Genomic DNA, 19,386 nt, shown 5'->3' with positions numbered 1-19,386 from the left:
TACTGCATATTTTCCCTCATTTTTGCATTTGTTTAAAAAAGACTTTTTACACAGAATTTAGAAAATAAATAAATTTGTGGCCATACATCAAATCTAAGTTATAGTTATATATATATATATATATATATATATATATATATGTATGTATATATATATATGTGTGCCATTTCATATGAACAAGATTATAATGGGGAAATACTTAAGCAGATGATTTTGGAATTTCTCACTATATTCTTTAGTCTTTTACTATATACAAACAAGGTCCTTGGACAGGCAATGCCCATTTCCATAAAAGCGCCGTGCTTTTAAATTTGTGTGAAAATAATAACCTCGTCTGTTCTGCCGGTATGAAGGGGATGAGATAATGTCATAATTCTGTATTAAAAACAGAGCGAATCATACAATCTTCCCCTTCAAAACATCACTTCCAAAACAAAGCATTAACCACCTAGGCACTCTTTCAGTCTTATTCCAATAGGCATCCTTTTGAAGTCTGCTGAGATGGCTACATACGAAAAAACAAAACAAATGTTTCTCCATCTTGTATGTCCGAAGCAACTGCGTGTGTGCATTTTAATCCTAAAGTCAATGGTGTGTTGTTGGTTTCATTTTGGCTTCCCACCAACTCTTCCTTTGGTCCCTCTGCTGGATCAAGTCTTTGGATTTGTCTGTGGAGATGAGAAGAGACTGAAACATCTCAACTGGCACATATGGTGGGAATATCCCTGGTTGGAGAATGGCTGCTCTCCTGTTGGGAGTTTGGGGGTGACGGAGAGCAAACCAAAGAGCTTTTTATCATGACATCATGATCGATATCCCTTAAGGTTCAAATTTAGGCACAATATCACAATAACTTTGAGTAAACAAGTCTTTAGGTGAACGCCCATTCTAAACAATCAAGAGCAATAAATTACAGATCATCTGCTCCACTGAAAAAAATCCTGTATTTTTATTTTTTTTTCATTTGTTGGTCGATTGTGTCCACATTCCCCTGCTTGGGCTGATAGTTTAGGTCTCAGCCGGTTCCGCTTTTACCTGGATGAAGTGGGAGGCGGATATCTGCATGGTGACCGGCAGTTCCTGCAGACCTTGAGAGACCTCCGACAGCTCTTTGTCCTCAGGCTCTGGATGCAGGGCCACTTGTCCCCTCACTTCCAGCTCCTCCACAGGGGTGAGGCCCTCACTGGGGCTGCTGGCCAGCTGCGAGCTCATGTCTGAGTGTCCATTGAGGGTCTGGCCCAGTTCCTGTCCTGCACTGTTGATGATCACAGTTCTGTAGCTCAGCTCCGCCACTCCATCCTCGAACTCCTCTTTGCAGAATGAGGCCAGGCTAGGGTTGCTGTTGACCAGAGATTGGAGGTAATGTGGGTCTAGGATCTCCTCCTTTACCTGCAGGTTTTGAAGTTCACTGGGCTTCAGGACAGTGGCGATGACCGTTCCGGGCTGCTGGGCCACTACGGGCTGCCCGTTGGCATTGAGGGTGACCAAGCGGGTGATGCCGTTAAGAGACCCGGCTTGCTGTGGTGTGGTGACCCCTCCACTGGATGAGCTCAGAGTGGACATGAGGAGCTGCTGGTGCTGGATGCTGTCTGTCGTCAGAGAGGCGGTCTGGATGGTGAGCACATCTTTACCCCCGGGGCTGGAGGAAGGCACAGTGTGGAGAATGACCCGAGGCGGTGAGGTATGAGTGGGGGAATCCCCATTGGTCAGAACAGAGGACAGCGGCAGGGTCTGCAGGGTGACTGAACCTCCTCCGTGAGCTCCTGACGTGAGGACCATGGGAACTGACCCTGGCATATTTATAGTCCTGAGAGAGAGAGAGAGAGAGAGAGAAAGAGAGAGAGAAGGGCATGGGGTTACAAAGGGGGAACACCTTCGCTGAAACCAGAGACAGTATATAGAAGAGATTACTTTATTGAGAAATTATAAAGCTCAATATAGCGCAATATAATTCCTTTCCTCGTTTTAGTTAAATGGCAACATGATTTAACTAAAATGAGGGAACAAATTCTTAATTTGTGGCCAAAATATCTTGTTTATTATACAAGGCTCTGTAATTCATGCTACTGCCTAGGAAAAGTGTTACAAATTATCACTAATGTACATTTTGGTTTAGATGCTGTTGCCTAAGAAGGTAGCCAAATATGTAGGCAGCAAAGATAACAAGGCAACTTACTAGATTTAGGAAAAAACAGTGCATTATAATTTGCTTGTTTGTAACTTTCACTTGTGTGTGAAGTTGTCTGTTTATGAATTAGTATACACACACACAAACTCACCTTAAGGAGTGTGTAGGTGCTGGGACAGCAGCCCCTTGATTTGGCTGCAGAACATGGACCGTCTGCAGCATCTGTTCTGCTTGTTTTCCATTGCTGTTCAGACTGGGACTCATCTCTCTCTTCAAGGACTTCAACTGCGCACTCTTCCCCTGCGCACGCGATGAACCACGGCCCACTGCCCGTCCGTGAGGAGCAGACCTGTGCCCTCCATAGCCAGAACTGCCATCGTCGCCTTGGCCATCATCCTCATCAATAATAACCAGATCTGAGGGCATCTCCTTAAACTGGTAAACAAGCCTCTGTCCTTCAACCTTGGCCAGAATACCCCTCTGGTAATAGTACCTGAAAAAGAGCAAGAGGAAGCAGGAGGTCAGGAAAAGCAATTCCTCTGGCATGATTGGTCCCTTTGGGTGAAGTGTTTGTAACCATTGGCTCACCTGAGCGCTCTGCCCATGGTTTCGTAGTTCATATCAGGCTTGTTTTTGTGCTTGCCCCACAACTTGGAGACGGCCTTGGAGTCCACCAGCTTAAAAATGCCTTTCTCTCTCTGCGTCCATTTGATGTATTTGGGACAGGTGTTTTTGTCTTGCAGCAAGGCCAGGAGGAACTCCCACAGGTAGATAGTGTTGCCTACAAGAATAAGGGTCTTTTATATTTCTCTGACGACTCATTAAAAGTTTAGATGTATAAAAAAGCTTAACAACTTTCATATTTCACATGCGAATCCACAGGTCTTATTTAACCAGCAGAACTGGCAGAGGTGCAATTATTGTATTCTTTCGCATAACCTTAATAAATCAATTCTCCCTTCATGGTAGCCTAACGCTGGGCTGGAAATTAATTAGAGGGGCCTGGCACTAGATTATTCTTGTTTGTCATGTGCTTTGGTCAGAAGTGGTTAAAAACAGCTACCCCGGCAGTGCGAGAGCCATAGAGAGAACAGGCCGGCGTGTCAAGGTGATGTATATGTATGCGTCCGGCCTCCTCTCTGAGCTGGGAATGGGGCGCATGCATAAGGGGCCTCTATCAGGACAGCATCGATGTGCCCTCCAGCCTGCAATCACTTTTAGTTCCCTCACGAACGCAGCACTTTGAGAGCACCTCATCAATTAAGCAGTCGCAACACTGCCTCTCTCTGGCAGTAAGAGCGACTCATGATGCATTCAGGAGAGAGAAAAGCGATAGCTTCCATCTTTTTCTCCTTTACTACCGTGCGGTGATCCGAGATAGCGCTTACCTTTGCCCTCTTTGCTCTTCTTCTTAAGCGGGAGAGTTGGATTGGTGATGGGAGAACAGGGCCGCACTGGTCTTGGTTTGCGCACTGCAGGATGATTGCAAGAAAATAGTTAGCTCCCAGACCATCAGATCAACTAAATATATGTTAACAACAAATTTCCAAAAAAGAATCAGATGTATTTGGTTGTTTTTTGAACAATCTTTCATTCTTTGGTCTCATCTTCAGCTTTTAATATAATGCAGCAAAAAAGAAACAAATCAAAAAAGGTGTACACTGCCTTCTACTGGAGGATTGTGGTACCTTTGGTTTTCCTGACAGGCTTGGAAAGGTTCTTTTGAGGGATCTCATCCATAGAGGACGTCTCCTCATCCAGGGGACAATCCATGCAGCCGTTTGAGAGCTGCTCTGGACGCAGGGAAATGTAGGTCAGGTCTGATTCCAGCATAGTCCCATATGTGTGAACTACAGAAGGGCAGAGTTCAAGTATTAGAATGCTTGTTTGCTTAAACATTCACAGACAAGACTGAAATGAGAAATAGTATCAGTATGTGTGCCAAGTGACTTTAAGAGGTCTTCCCACAATCATTTCTAAAAAAAAAAGGACCATGTAAACTGACAGTGAGTCATCACATACTCATGCGTTTCTCATCCAGGATGTTATTGGGGGATTCCATGTTCAGCAGGGCCTCAGCCGCCTCGATGGTCTCCATATTGTCCTCTCCGCCTGAGACAGAGGTCTCTACTGTGGATAAAACATTTACATCACTTGACAAACATTAACTTTGGGTTTCACTATTATGGGTTCCACTTAAAAGTGTTTGAGAGTAGTTTTCTTGGATATTTAAAGAACAAATCGATAAAGGTGATTTGTCACGCTGTCCATTATGGTTTTAATGTTTTTCTATATAGACACATACAAATGTGTAATACGTTTTTGTTTATTTATTGTGAGTTAAATGATAATTTAACCATTTTTATTTCAAATAAATGCTGTTCTTTTGAACTTTCATCAAAGAATCCTGACAAAAATTTATCTTGGTTTCGACAAGGATACCTGGATTAAGCAGCACAACAGTTTTCAACATTGATAATAAAAATACATTTCTCTAGAGCAGGAAATCAGCATATTAGATTGATTCTGAAGGTGACGTGACACTAAAGACTGGAATAATGACCGCTGAAAATTCAGCTTTGCCATCACAGGGAAAGAATCCATTTTAAAAGATATTCAAATAGAAAACAGTTATATTGTAATCATATTTTACAATGTTACTATTTCTCTTGTATTTTAATTAAATAAATGCAGCCCTGGTGAGGATAAGAGACTTCAAAGACTTTCAAAAACATTAAAAAGTCGTGTTGTGGACTGCTTCAGGTGCGAGGAATACTGGGATTTCTTTTTCTTTTTTCAAAAAAACATGCCATCTATAATTGTGATCACTTATTGGACTCACCAGACAGCCCTACATCTCCCATGATGTTCTCTTCCACCACATCCTGAATGGCGTCCACCATGATGCCATTAGTCACCTCATCTGCCTCCAGTCCAGAGTACACCTGCATGAGGTCGGCAGCGGGCACCTGCTCCACGATCACCGCCGGGAACACTGAAGGGTCGTCCAGCTGTGGGAGAACAAACAGAGAGATAAATGCACCATTGATCTAAAATCAACCGCCATGCAGTGCTTTCAGCAGAAAGGCAGTAAAGTGCACCATAATTGCTTTAAAACACATAAATTTGCCCCTTCCCTGCAGATGAAAGCTTCAAATCCACAATCGTCCAGGTTACTCATTCTCACAGAGGCAGAAGTTAATGGCCCATTCATAATGGCTTTAACCTGAGCCAGTTCAGTCACTTGGTTGGACTCTTACTATGTGTCAGTATAACAATAAGGCTAGAGACAAGCCTGTGGTATCATGTGATTAAATGATGTAAGCACAAACGTATCATAGTTCCAGTAAGGTTCTTTAGACATGACCCTGTTTGCTCCCAGGGTAATGAGCTTCATGCCAAAAACACCATTTCAGGCTTCCTCATTTCCACCAGCATTCCTGAGTGAGGGTGGAGATCACATTGAGGGAAAAGAGGAAATGGTTGGTACTGGACTCAAGCCACAAGAGACCATTACTCACCCCCCACCACAGTCAACACTGCCAAAATACACCAACATACTTAATAAAAGATGTCTATATGCTTTCTTATTCTTTTAGGCAGTCTAGACGAGTCAGGCATGTTAGTAAAATCAACGTGAAGGGCTTTCCTACATAAAAAAAAAAAAAAAGACAACACACACACAATCCATTTCCAGGGAAAACTGGAGCTGAAGATAGTATCGCTGAGTTAGTGACACTGTGTGTGTGTGTGTGTGTGTGTGTGTGTGTGTGTGTGTGTGTGTGTGTGTGTGTGTGTGTGTGTGTGTGTGTGTGTGTGTGTGTGTGTGTGTGTGTGTGTGTGTGTGTGTGTGTGTGTGTGTCCAACCGAATCTCATTAGCCGGCTAGCAGCTCTCATTAGGCCTTCGGATAAGTGCAAGCTATGCAAAACATGTCAGAATAATAAGTGAACATTGACAGAGCGGGAATAATTCAAGAGAAACTACAGTCTGATCGAAGTCTGGTGACCTTTATTTTGACACTTGTAAGAGGGCCGCTTAAATTATGCAACTGTTCATTGTGAGCCTTGAGCCGATCCTCCCTATACGCAAAGTACACAAGTTGCGTATTTTAATTACTGTTTTGGACAGTAATCTGACATATAAGGCTTCCAAAAGAACCAATTATTCCAGAGCAGAAAAATGAAAGAAAAAGCACCAAGAACGTGAAGCAAAAGAGCAAGATTGTGTGTATTTTTGTAATATTTTAACTTATTAGTCTTATTTAGTCTCGACAAACCATGCAATTAATTTATTAAGTCCACTGATTCGTTAGAAATGCCCCATGCCATGAAGCAATGTAATTCCAGTTTATGTCAGTACACATCAATAATCAAAACGTTCTTATACATATTTTAAGAAATAAACACATTCCTGTTCAGTCATACAAGCTGTCGTGTGACTCCTGTCAGTGCTTTAAAAACAATGTGCATTAGTCTAACGTTGGCCTATTTAGAGAATTATTGAAGCTATATTTTTGTGTAAATACTTTTGCTCTAATATGAATGTGATATTTAAATAAAAACTAGGAAAAAAAATTATTGAAACGTTACTGATAGCATGCATCTGCACTGTTTTAGGCACTAAGTTTAGCTTAGGGCCCCCAGAGGTTTAGGACCGGCATTAATGACAAGTGATTGCTTTTCCACAGGGACTACATTTTAGGATTTATTCTGCCCTTTTTTTAAATTCACTAGGAACACATGAATGTATGTGTCTGTTGTGTCATGTAACCACTAGGTGGCAGTAGAATGCAGTTTTTCACCTTTCCAGTTGTACAACTGTATGAAGATGATCAAAACAGGACCAACATGCAAAGACATAAATGTTTTTGCTTGTTCCTGGCCAATGAAATTAATCACATACACGCACGCACAAACAAACACACTTAACAATAACTGATCAATGTACTACAGTACTGCAGGAATGCTTGAAATATTGTCTCTTTGAAAACAATATTGTGAAACACATAAGCCATCTTACATCTTCCTTTGGCAGGATTTTCTGTTTTTGTTCCATCATGCTTGGACTATTTGCTGTTGTTATGGCATTTCCCCCCAGAGACTCAATGGGTTTGGCTTTCCAAATCTCAGTTCAAGGCCAGAATAATTAATTCAGTAGTGTAACAAACTCCAAACTACTATAAACAGATTCAATGGCGAAATTGTTTGAGGAAGCATAATAGAATTTAGCAATTGCTAAATTGAACACTTTAGCTACTGTTTAATCTGGATATACACTACTGTTCAAAGGCTTGGGGTCTGTAAAACTACATTCAATTGATCAAAAATACAATAAAACAGAAATATTGTGAAATTTTACAATTTAAAATAATTGTTTGGTATTTACAGGCCATCTGTTCAGGATGTCCCCTGCCTGGAGCCCAGATGCTGGGATGGATGGACGAGCTGATGGATTGATGTTTTCTATTTTAATACATATTCCTGTGATGTCACAGCTGAATTTTCAGCAGCATCATTACTCCAGTCTTCAGTGTCACACGATCCATAGAAATCATTTTAATATGCTGATTTGGTGCTCAAGAAACATTTCTTATTACCATCAATGTTGAAAACAGTTGTGCTGCTTAACATTTTTGTGGAAACTGATACTTTTTTTTTTTTCAGGATTCTTTTGTGAATAGAAAGTTTAAAAGAACAGCATTTATTTGAAACAGAAATATTTTGAAAGATTTTAATTGTCTTTACTGCAACTTTTGATCAATTTAATGTGTCCTTACTGAACTAAAGTATTAATTTCTTTAAAACATAAAAATTCTTACTGACCCCAATTTTTTAAACGATGGTGTACACCAACTAAATGTTAGATTCTGTATGCGTTGTTCATCAGTATACTAAGAGAAGAGTTTTAACAAGGCTAGACAGACACCCGGTGAATCCCATAAGCCATGACTGCTGAGAACGTGGGAAATTTATTCTGTGCATTCGTTCAGTCGCTGCCTTGTGTCCTGCCATACCTTGGAACTACAGACATCAGATATCAGGATTATGCAAAAAAACTTTGGTGATCGGTTTACATAGCCTCTCTCATTCTGCCACACAGGTAAATGCAAAATAGCAGAGCATGTCTGTTAAAATGAAAAATGTCTTTTGTCATTAGACCACCTTATGATGTAAATCGAACAGGTCTGCACTAATAAATATAAGATTTAAATGTTAATTCAGCTTCTTTCTTTTTTTTTTAAGTAAATATCTTAATCTTGCACATTAGTAAAAAAGAGTAAAGCTTCTCTTTTTTTTTTTTTAACGGACTATCATAAACCTTTAACATCCTCTTTTTTTCAGAATTATCAACCACATTTCTAAAAGGGAAACATCAGATAAAGATCAGTTATTTGAATACTTGAGTTCTGTGTTCCTACTGTGTGCATAAACCTGATAACATGCGCCTTGTTCTGCAGTTCCACTCTCTTCTGCTTTACCTGATGCTAACCCACTGATACAATACAAGACCCTCACTTGCAATATTGGAGACAGGTTCTTTGATGATTCTCTGTGCACTAACCAGACGTGATGCCACAGGTTTTCAGTAATAAGCAATTCGTCTGTTGACCGCTAAAGCTGCGTGATGTCACGTCATCACAGCTATAGGAGATGTACAGTATGATGTGGCAAAGAGAAGTTATGTAAGCCTGGCTCTGTCATAGAGCAGGTGATTTTATAGACTGTTGATGCAAAACAGTGTGTACTCGTTAAAAATGCTCTGATGCCAAAAAGCATAGCCTTTGCCACACAAGAAACATTGACAGCCAAACTATAGTGTATTGAAGAAATTCCACTATTAATGATGTCTTTGACATGCACTACCATTCAAAATTATTTTATGCTCACCAAGGCTGCATTCATTTGACCAAAAATACAGTGAAATTTTATTTTTATATTTTTTAAAATGTAATTCATTCCAGTGATGGCAAAGCTGAATTTTTAGCAGCCATTATTCCAGTCAGTTTCACATGATCCTACAGAAATAATTCTAATATGATGATTTGGTGTTCAAGAAATTTGGTGTAGAAAATAGTTGCGCTGCTTATTTTGTGGAAACCATGATTCATTTCAAGCATTCATTGATGAATATAAAGTTCAAAAGAATAGCACTTATTTGAAATATACACTGCAAAAAATTATATGATCAATAAGTTATGACAACATATGCTATTACATTATATTACAAATAAGGTAAGCAATTTTTTTTACTTTTTTATAAGTTCTACAAGATTCAGATCATTTTTTTTAAGTCAGTTTCATGTAATTTAAGTTGAAATGACTTAAATATCCAAGTTGATTGTACTTAATTTAAGGCAGCAGCTCTTTTTTCAGTGTAGAACTTCTGTAACATTCTAAATGTCTTTAATATCACATTTTATCAATTGAATATGTCCTTGCTGAATAAAAGTATTAATATATATATATATTTTAATGATGCCAAACTTTGAATAGCAGTCTAAACTCATTGGCAATATTGTGGGAGCAGGTGCACAAAGTGCATTGAGGCCAGTCACAGACAAGTGACTTCATTGAGTGCTTGTTTATGTAATGTCAAGTAGTAGTGAGATGTTTGATTAATTATAGTTTACTTTGTTATACACAAAATGTTTTCTTTGTTTACTAAACTAATTAAAATAACTGATATGATTCTTATATTTGCTATCTCTCACCCAATACATTAAGCATTTAAAATAATTTAAGAGGTAACGTATTTTACTTAAAAATACCTTTAATATAACATTTACCGTTTATAAATACCTTTAATATTAAAGTAACTTTAAAATGTCCTTTTTACACACTCTAACCTCAAATTATCATTCCGCTGTACTGTGGATACTTGCCCAATACTTGAACTCGGCCCCTAAAATGTGATCGGTGATCCCTATTTTTATAACCTAACAAATAAGTAAACTTGCACGCACAAAGCTCATTCTGAAAACCTGACGATGCAAGAAAACCCTGTTTATACGAGAAATTATTTTGTTTTGACATCAACAGACATGCACATGAGACATGCGCATACTAAATAAGTCACCAGAACGTTGGTGAAGGTGTTTACATACAGAGTGAAAATGAGGTCATGGGTAAAAATCTAGTTGTGCCAGTTGTTTTCTGCTTAAAACGTTTACAGCACTTAAGAGGTTGTAACATTATGTTGTCTGGCTAATCTGTGATTATCAGTGTAAGATTGTGCATGTAAATGCATTAAATGACTTTGGAGATCTGGATCTAGTACAGAACTGCTGTTGCGTGCTGAAGCTGAAGTCTGACACGGTGCCTTGATATCATTTCACTCCCATTACACGACAACTTGACTTATGGGGGTAATTACTGGCTCTGCAAAGTCCAGCACGGCTAATCATTATGGTCCAGAGAAGCATCTGGACATATTTCACAGCACCCATGTGTGGAAAACCCAGCACACACAGTGAGAAGAGTCTAGGTTTATCTTGTGCAGTCCCCCAAAAAGCCCCTCTATTGTTAGCAGTGGGAGTCAAAAGATATCTGAGACTGTAGGGCAACTGCTGCATATTTACGAGGGTGCTGTAATAGAGTGAGGGGACTTAGGGAGTGACCGAAAAGCCAACATCATTTAAAAACAATAGTAGATTTCTGGGTGGAACAGGACTCTTCTCCCACGCTGCAACAAGTTAGGCAGGTTAGGCCTGAATCTAGATTTCAGTTCCCTTACAGTCAGTAAGGGAAGAGGCCGGTTTCACCTGATCCATTCACATGACTGCACAAACACACGCTTAAAATTAAGATCATGGTTCTAGTCATCTCAACTCAGAGACAGTAGACAGAACAAACTAAAACACAATAGTACGACGGTTCGCTGGTATCCACAAATACAGTGTCCCAAAAAGGATTTTTTGACACTTAAAGGCACACTATGCAGTTTCTGTTTTTCTCAAACAGCAACCCCTAGAGTCTCTGTGGAGTACTTGTATTTAACATTACTGACGTAATTACCACTAACGCAGAGCCGTCTCTGCACTCTTCCGACCGTGCTTTCTTCATTGACTCTGCCATAATTCACGTCTGAAATGCGTGCTAGTGTCTTCCATAGAGGCTGCTTCATATGTTGCTGATGTATGTGATGTCGTGCCGTAAAGCAAGTTGTGATTCTCGCGAGATTTGTCAGGGCGCCACCTCTCAAACGTGCATTGCTGAAACAAAACTCGCATTGTTAATTCCTTATACCCTAAACCGCAGATTGAGCTCCTCAAAATCGAAATTGCTGGCTGTTCCTCAAACCTGCTTCAGACCAATGGGTGACAGGGCTTTTACTGTCTATGCATAAATCAAACTTTTAAAATATATTTAAATATAAAACAGTTATTTTCAATTTACTGTTTTTACTGTATTTTGATCAAACAAATGCAGCCTTGGTGAGCATAAAAATCTTACAGACCCCAAACTAGTAGTGAAAATTGAAGACAAAATATCTTGGACTTTGTCAAACTTTGTGGAACATGTTTATCCCAGGACACCTGTGTAAACTTGAGGAAAACTAACTTGAAATAACAGAAAAAGTGGCTCGGAAATGTTAGTCCTGAGAAAATCCACTTGATTTGATATATTGTATCCAATGCAATGAAATCCAAATGTTGGTAAAGTGTGACTTAAGTGTCCAAATACTTTTTGGGGCCACTGTATGCAACATAATGAAGCGTCCTGAAGCTGGAGTGCTACTTTCATTCTCAACTAGGTTTTCATATAAGAATTCAAACACACTGAGTTCAGACTGACTGGCGATTCCTACATCTCAGTCTTTCCATCTGAACCCTGCCAGCAACCCACACAGTGATCTCCCAACCCTCTCCTTGCACTCTTAATGTTCCACCTTCCTCCCTCCCTTCCCTTCATGCCCAGCATCAAAGGCACAGACCTTTGAAAGACCATTGTCCCCATTTTAAGACCCCGCCTGTGCAGCTGGATAGACAAAAAGAGTACCTAAACATAGAGAAACCAAGTTTACGTGCCTAATAACAGATTGCTGATGCCAAAATATTTCAGTGCAACGATTAAGGGCCGATCAGAATATTCTCACACAGAAAACAACAAATGTGGTTGGTATGTACCTGATTGATTTCATCCATCCCATTGCTGGCGAACTCAAAGACAAGCTCGCTTGACTGGACCGCAGTGGTCATGGTGTTGTAGGGAGAGAGAGTGGGTAGGACACAGGATGACAGGCAGAGGGTTCCTACCCCTCCACGCACTCCCCGGATGCTTTGCACCACACCCCTAGGCACAGGAAGCACTCTGAAGCAGGAACACTGCTGAGGTAATCTGCTGCTTTCACAAAATGAGAGGCACTGTTAGGTAAAAACAGAGTTCCCTTTTTTGGTCCTGCACGCTGCTGACTTTTTTTTCCTCCAGATGACGAACAGGGTGGCGGAGGACTCAGGGCAACGGTACTGCGTGATGGAGGTTTCTCGCTCCAGCTGTGTCTGGGGCATCTAAACCTTCAAGAGAGAAACAGAGAGGAAAAGGAACATTAGGAAACTGCGACTGAGCAAAATGGGCTGTGTCACATTATCAGAGAGAGAGAGGGCTGGGATGGCCGGACGAGCCTGAGACAGTACCGCTGGGACTGAGGAGAGAGGCTAATTTTCTGACTCTATGAAGCGTTCGCTCACTGCTGGGGAGACTTTCGGCTCACCAATCCCATTCTTGGCTCCGAACGCCCAAAGCTGCCTCAAAGACAGACTCTGAGGAAGTCTGGCCGGGCAAAATGAAAAAGGACGAGTGGAAAACGTACTCTGCTTTCCAGTAACACATTCATCACTGGCACGCTTCATTTTCTTTGGCTCTGACTCCTGTTTACCCTCTGAGATCATAACAATACAACTGTTGCATCACTGTGTCACCCTGTATTCACTTGGAATCACAATATATATCAGCCAATTATTTAAAATAATATTTTAAACGTCATTTTTAAATATTCAAAGTAAAAAAAAATTATTACTTCAAATACTATTTTAAATAATTTGCCAATGACACATCATTTAAATATATTTACAATATTTCTATTATTTAAGATTATTTTAATTATTATTTAAAATAATATTTTAAATATTTACTTAATTATTTAAAATAAATACATTTTTTATACAAAATAATACAGAATTTTAATTGATCAGTTATCGACCATACCATGAAAATAATCGGCTAATAGGTATCAGGTAGAATTCTAATATTGGTATAGTACTAATATCATTCACACTATTCTGATTGAATGATGTTTCAAATGATGGACAAAAATCACTAAAAGCAGCGAGACAGCTGGTCTACTTTCATTTTGAATGCCTGGTTTAATTCGTCAAGGTTCAGATGTATAAGTGAACCTCTTCAGTGGCAGTGCGGAGGAAGGGATGAGGGGCATGGATCACACAGGATATGAGATCACCCAGCCTGATCAAAGGGGTACTGTAAACAAGGTTTGGTTATCAGAGTAGAAGGGCCCAAACACACCCTCATCCAAAGTCCACATTCACTCTGTGAACACTGAAGCCAGCTGAACTACGGAAACCCAAAAACACAAGAATCACAGGCCTATGAGAGAAAGAGTACCCTCTTCCCAGCCCTGAGGTGGCGAGAAGGAACAGAAGGGTCTGCAATCTGGTTAAAGATTAAACGAGTGCTGTGGGGAGTGGAGGGAAGGTTTGGACGAACCACTGAAGGGGGGTGTAAAATGGCAGGCAGTGGAGCGGCCCACGTCTCCTCTGTGGCAGGGTGGGGCTTGTTTGCTTTGAAACGGCAGTGTGTGTGTGTGTGTGTGTGTGTGTGTGTGTGTGTGTGTGTGTCAACAAGTGCATACCAGGTTGAATGGTGTCTGGGGGTTGGGGTAGGTGGGGTGGGTGGGTACAAGGGTTTAATGGGGGCAGTTAAAGAGAATAGGAAAGATAGGTCCGTGTGGGTGTAGGTGGCAGGGAGCTCAAACAAATGTTCTGTTTAGCTCAGTCTCTGCCCAAGACCTCTGTAGCAGCTGGAGTCTTGTCTTCAACATGTGGCCTTGTGCGGCCTTGTCTTTACAAGAGAGGAACTTGGTGTATCCCATGACAGAGAGGCCCAACCTATTATTAGCACTAACCAAACTAGGTGGTTGCTATGGTGTTCTGGTAGGTTTCTAGGGGCTTACGTCAAATAAAAAGAGGTCATCCTCAAGTCTCTTTGATGATCTGGTAGAGTATGAGTATATTAAGAGAGATATTAAAATTCTGTATGATACTAATACTAAATTAATAATTATTATTTTCATGTTAATGGCCAATAACCAACAAACGGCTCATATTTTACTTTTAAACTATTATGTCTAAATAAATAAAACAAATGCTACATTATAATGTACAGTATGAAGAAAAATAAAAGGCCCATACAGTATATATCTAACATCGACTGCCGCTCAAAAGGTTGGGGTAGGTACGATTTTGTAATGTTTCTGTCTCTTATGCTCACCAAGGCTACATCATGATTCTTCAGAAATCATTCTAATATGCTGCTTTGGTGCTCAAGAAACATTTCTTATTATAACCGATACTGAAAACACTTGTTTTGCTTAATATTTTTGCGAAAACCTTGACACATTTTTTTAGGATTCATTCTTTCAAAAGTTCAAAAGAACAGCATTTATTTGAAACAGAAATCTTTTGTAACATTATAAATGTCTTTACTGTAACCTTTAATCGATTTAATGTGTCCCTGCTGAATAAAAGTACTCTTTTCTTTTAAAAAAAAAATAAATCTCAAACAAATATCGGCTGATGCATCATGCATCCCTATGTATTGGTTTTCTAAATATGGAAAGGGTTCCTACTTCAATTTCTAAGGCAAATCGCTGGGGTATTTTAGAGCACTTTATATCAAGTAAAAGCACATTTCTTCTCAACAAACTGCACATATCCGTATAGTACAAACAGTGCTAACAATTATAATCACAACTATACTGATATCAGGCAAATCAAGACCACACAGAGTGGGTCATGCCTACCTCTGCAGTCTGGGAAAGCACTCGCCCATGAAGTCTCCGTAGTGCGAGCCAAGGGTCAGAAGTCGCCAAACAACAGCATGGCTGACTTCTGCCTCCTCCTTTACAGACTAGCTCAAAATGGTCTCATGTCATTTTCGGTTCTTCTTTCCAATTCAAAAACCTCTCCGTACCTCAAACTACAGCTGCATATGCCACAGCCAAAGCTCGCAGCTTGAAATTCTATTAGACGATCTTGCCATGGTCTACAACCCTGCTTTGGAGTAATGAAGTAATTCACACCACTTGACGGTGATGTGCTGGCAAATGAAAGCGTGATATGGGATTGATGAGAACGTTTCACACTGAGAGATGAGCCTGGTGGGGAGCAAAATCATGCAAATCTGTGATCGCATGCACCATGCTGCTCTCCGTGCTGATTCCCAGTTGTATATAACAAGACCTCGTGCCGGGCACACGGTGAGTGATCTACGCCACCGTGACGGCGGCCTGCAAACGATACAAGGGGATGCGACAACAGTTGCCTATAGTCCCAACATGTGCACACAAACAAAGGCCTGCTGCACGTCATCCAGAGGCGCCGAGAGGGAGGTAGAGTTACTCAGTACTCAAGACTTCAGCAAGCAAACACTCCAGGGTGGGGCTTGCATGGAATCACTCCATGGCTGAGGTCTGCCAAGGATACACACTCAGCAAACAAGGTAAAACTATGAGGTGTACATGAAAAACGTCTGTCCGAGTCCTAATGCAGCAGCTGGTACGAGTCTGGCAAAGCGCCTAGTCTGTGTTGTCAAAACAAGTAAATATGAAGCAAGACGCTGACTAAAACGTTGGACAGAATAACCAGTTTTGAAGGGAGAATGATTACGAACAAATACATCTTACCCTATTGACCCTTTCGACCCACCCGCCCCTGTAGCGTCCTCAGCTGAGTTCAGTGTTGACCATGAAAGGATGTAATTTAATCCAACCGAATGACTAAGCCATGAGTCACCCTGACAATGGAATTCAATCAAGGAGCAAGCAAATTCAAACATGAATGATCATCTAACATAGGTGAGCAGTTTGATGGGAATGCTTATGGATTCAAGATGTGGTGTGATCGTGAGCTGCCTTATTCTTATGACATCACTAGGATGGATGGAAATGGTTTTGAAGAGGGCGAAGCAATCTCTAGTTACTCTGTGGGGAGTGACGTCATGGCAATGGTGATGTCAACACATTTGAGAAAAAATAGTCTCAAAATAGCTTGGGATACTATAGGCTTTTGGAGAGACACCGACTAAGAGAAAGCGAGAGGAAAGTGAAGCTCTTTTCTTGCTAGGTCAGGAAGGAGGACTGGCATTCCTGGCATTCCTGGAATTTCAGAACATGCCAGTTTTGAGCGTTTTAGTAAAAACACACTCCACAATGCTCACTCCACCAGCAAAATGTGACATTAAAACACCTCCAGTGAGCCAGTGAACATGTGTTATGTGAGACATCTGAAGGCTTGTTCTCACTTACTAAAGGGAAGAGAAACCCTGAGGGTGGAATAAAGCCAAAAGTAGCCTTTAAATCAATATGGAGGACAAAGTCTCTTTTAACGGGGTCATCTGCTTGACTCAGCAGAACATGGATGTTTTTAGCCCAGTTCCTGTAAGGATGTGATGCTTCAACTCAAGTGTAGTCCTGTAATGCTGTGATAATGAACTTAGGGACTATGGATAATGAACTTGAATGTACTCATCTATATGGTCACATATCATTTAAACTGTCCTGACAAAAGCTACTAGCCTGCTGCTGCTTTATGTCCAAGTAATACCAATATGTTAAACTTCACAGTACACAGCACCAATTTTGAATAATATACAACTGAACAATCTTTTTAAAATATTTAATATTAATACTGTTCAAAAGTTTGGGGGCAGTAAGATTGTTTTATTGTTTTTACAAAGTCTCTTATGCTCACCAAGGCTGCATTTGTAAGGCTGCAAAAATAGAACAAAAACAGTAATATTGTGAAATATGATTACAATTTAAAACAACTGTTTTCTATTTTAATATAATGAATTTTCAGCATCATTACTCCAGTCTTGACAATCAGCGTCATTACTCCAGTATTGATTGACACATGATCCTTCAGAAATCATAACATGCTTATTTGGTGCTCAGGAAACATTTCTTATTATTATTCATGTTGAAAACAGTTGTGCCTCCTAAAAGAACAGCATTTTATTTGAAATATAAATTAATTTTGTAACATTATAAATGTCATTGCTGAATAAAAATAATAATATTTTTAAAAATCACATTTGAATGGTACTTTAAATATAACAAATTAAATTGCCAATTAAATAACAATGCAATATGTAATTAAATGATTTAAATAATTGAACCAGTGATTTGTGTCTTCTTTTTATCAAAATTATTGTTTGATTTATATCAACAATATATGTTAATTAATGAATAGACAGTTAGATTGTTGACATATTTTCAAATTTATTGTCCCACTTGTTGACAATAAGATAAGACAAAACTGACTATGTATATATGTATAGCTCATAAAGATGAGCATTATGATCAAAAAGCCCATGTGCCTGTTCATGCACTCGGCCGCAGTTTGCATGCAATTATGCACGCGCATCCGAATATGCACGTCTGAAAGCAGCCACGTCAGTAAAAATAGCGAAGGTACCATACTGAGTACTGCAGAAAAACTATATGTACATTTCTTTTTTAGTGTCAGCACTGGTATTTGATATGCCGACATTGATGCGAAAGGCTGGCTTTCTCTTCTTCTAAAAGTGATGTGAAAGCATCAGCATCACACACCCCTTTTGTTGGTCACAGAAGTGGAGAAGAGTATATTATACATCAGGGAGAAAGGTCAAGGGCCTGTGAGGCGAATGTTTGCTAATTCAACAGAACAAGAGAGACGGCAATTAATGAGAAGAGCATACAAGCAACTCCCATGGCCACATCAGCCTACAACAACACGGCACAGAAGTCGACATTTCACAGTGCGTTTCTAATACAGACCCAAAACGTGTTTTGAGGATAAAAGCATAAAACCAGGTAAGATTTAAAAAAAAAGGACATTATAAAAACTTGAGCAATCTTTGTGAGGGAAAGGGAATGACGAAAAAAAGAAGCGGAGAGAGAGACAAACACGTTGCTTCGAGAAGCGCCACTTCTGCTATGCTAAAACCGAAAGAGAGAAGACAGGCTTTACCTTCTGCTAGCTTTGCAGGAGATGAAGCAAATTTAATCTGATCTCTCAAGTCTTGTACTTTTCCACTCCCCCTCAAGGTGCTAGAAAAAGTCAAGGGGCCCACACCCACCTGAGACAGGAGCTGTTATCTTTGAGCCTGGAGCTCAGCTCTCCAAACATTAAAGGCCGGGGAGGAGAGACTGAGGCCAGGTGAAGGCAAAATCCCTGCCACTAAACTCAGCAGGGTCTAAAGACGCTTGGTTAACATCAGTTGTGTTGATCTCTCCCAGATGGAAACTTGTTTGAGGAGATGAGAGAGAACATCCACCCATTCATGATTTTTCAAACAATTTTAAGATGATTCAAATTGCATTTTATAAAAATGTCAACTTTGTTTACTACCAAAAATGATACAACCTACACTATGAAATGAGCTTTCAGTTGGTCAAACTTTAAGCCATGGTAAAGGAACCCTAAACTAAACACATTTAAATGCAAAAGGAAAAAGAACAGCCACAACTGACCTGTGAATCGTGCAGTGACAGGAAATGCATCACTGAGCAGTCGGTTTCTGCTACTTCCTGACTGTTAGACCACAAACAAGCGAACACTTCTCTCTCATTTTGAGAGTGGAAACTTCTTCCCCTTCCTCTTAGATTCCGTATTTCTCACTTTTTTGTGTTTTTGACATGTTTGACTGCAATATATTTATATTTAGTTGGTAACCACTATTGGAATAAAACATTATGCTTTAACAATAACAGCATGGCACACGGTCTACTCATCAATTCACATTTATTGAATTATTTTTCTTTTTTTTTTAAAGGGTAACTACTTTTACACTGAACCCCCGTCTTCATCACCATAAGATCATGCCACCCTTCAGCGGTTTGTTTCTGAGAAGAACAAAACAAGTCTGGTTCTCCGAATTCTAAAAAAAAAACATCTTCAGACACCTTCAAAAAGCTTCACTTATCTCAGATATCATCCCAAAGAGCTGATACCACCACACGCACAATCAAACAATG

At 40.0% G+C, this 19,386-nt stretch overlaps 1 protein-coding gene across 5 annotated transcripts in view; it reads right to left on the bottom strand.

Moving 5' to 3' along the window:
- Positions 1-215: 215 nt before the first annotated feature.
- elf1 (E74-like ETS transcription factor 1) overlaps positions 216-19,386 on the bottom strand; it is a 44,667-nt gene continuing 25,496 nt past the window's right edge. For 2 of the 5 annotated variants that reach the window (XM_081383107.1, XM_081383106.1), the window contains exons 2-9: positions 12,257-12,643; positions 4,971-5,139; positions 4,151-4,258; positions 3,817-3,978; positions 3,517-3,600; positions 2,717-2,909; positions 2,280-2,621; positions 370-1,807 (exon numbers count right to left, since the gene is read on the bottom strand). In XM_081383107.1, coding sequence (XP_081239233.1) covers positions 1,009-1,807; positions 2,280-2,621; positions 2,717-2,909; positions 3,517-3,600; positions 3,817-3,978; positions 4,151-4,258; positions 4,971-5,139; positions 12,257-12,328 — 1,929 coding nt within the window. In that variant the 5' untranslated portion in view covers positions 12,329-12,643 and the 3' untranslated portion in view covers positions 370-1,008. Of the gene's footprint in view, positions 1,808-2,279; positions 2,622-2,716; positions 2,910-3,516; positions 3,601-3,816; positions 3,979-4,150; positions 4,259-4,970; positions 5,140-12,256; positions 12,644-15,168; positions 15,512-18,882; positions 18,946-19,386 lie in introns of those variants that run through there. The other 3 variants (XM_081383108.1, XM_081383109.1, XM_081383110.1) reach the window with 3 other exon arrangements.

The sequence above is a fragment of the Scardinius erythrophthalmus genome (assembly GCF_964197995.2).
Source record: "Scardinius erythrophthalmus genome assembly, chromosome: 13".
NCBI lineage: Eukaryota > Metazoa > Chordata > Actinopteri > Cypriniformes > Leuciscidae > Scardinius > Scardinius erythrophthalmus.
The sequence above is the reverse complement of the archived record's forward strand: the minus strand, read 5'-3'. Positions and strand labels throughout refer to the sequence as shown.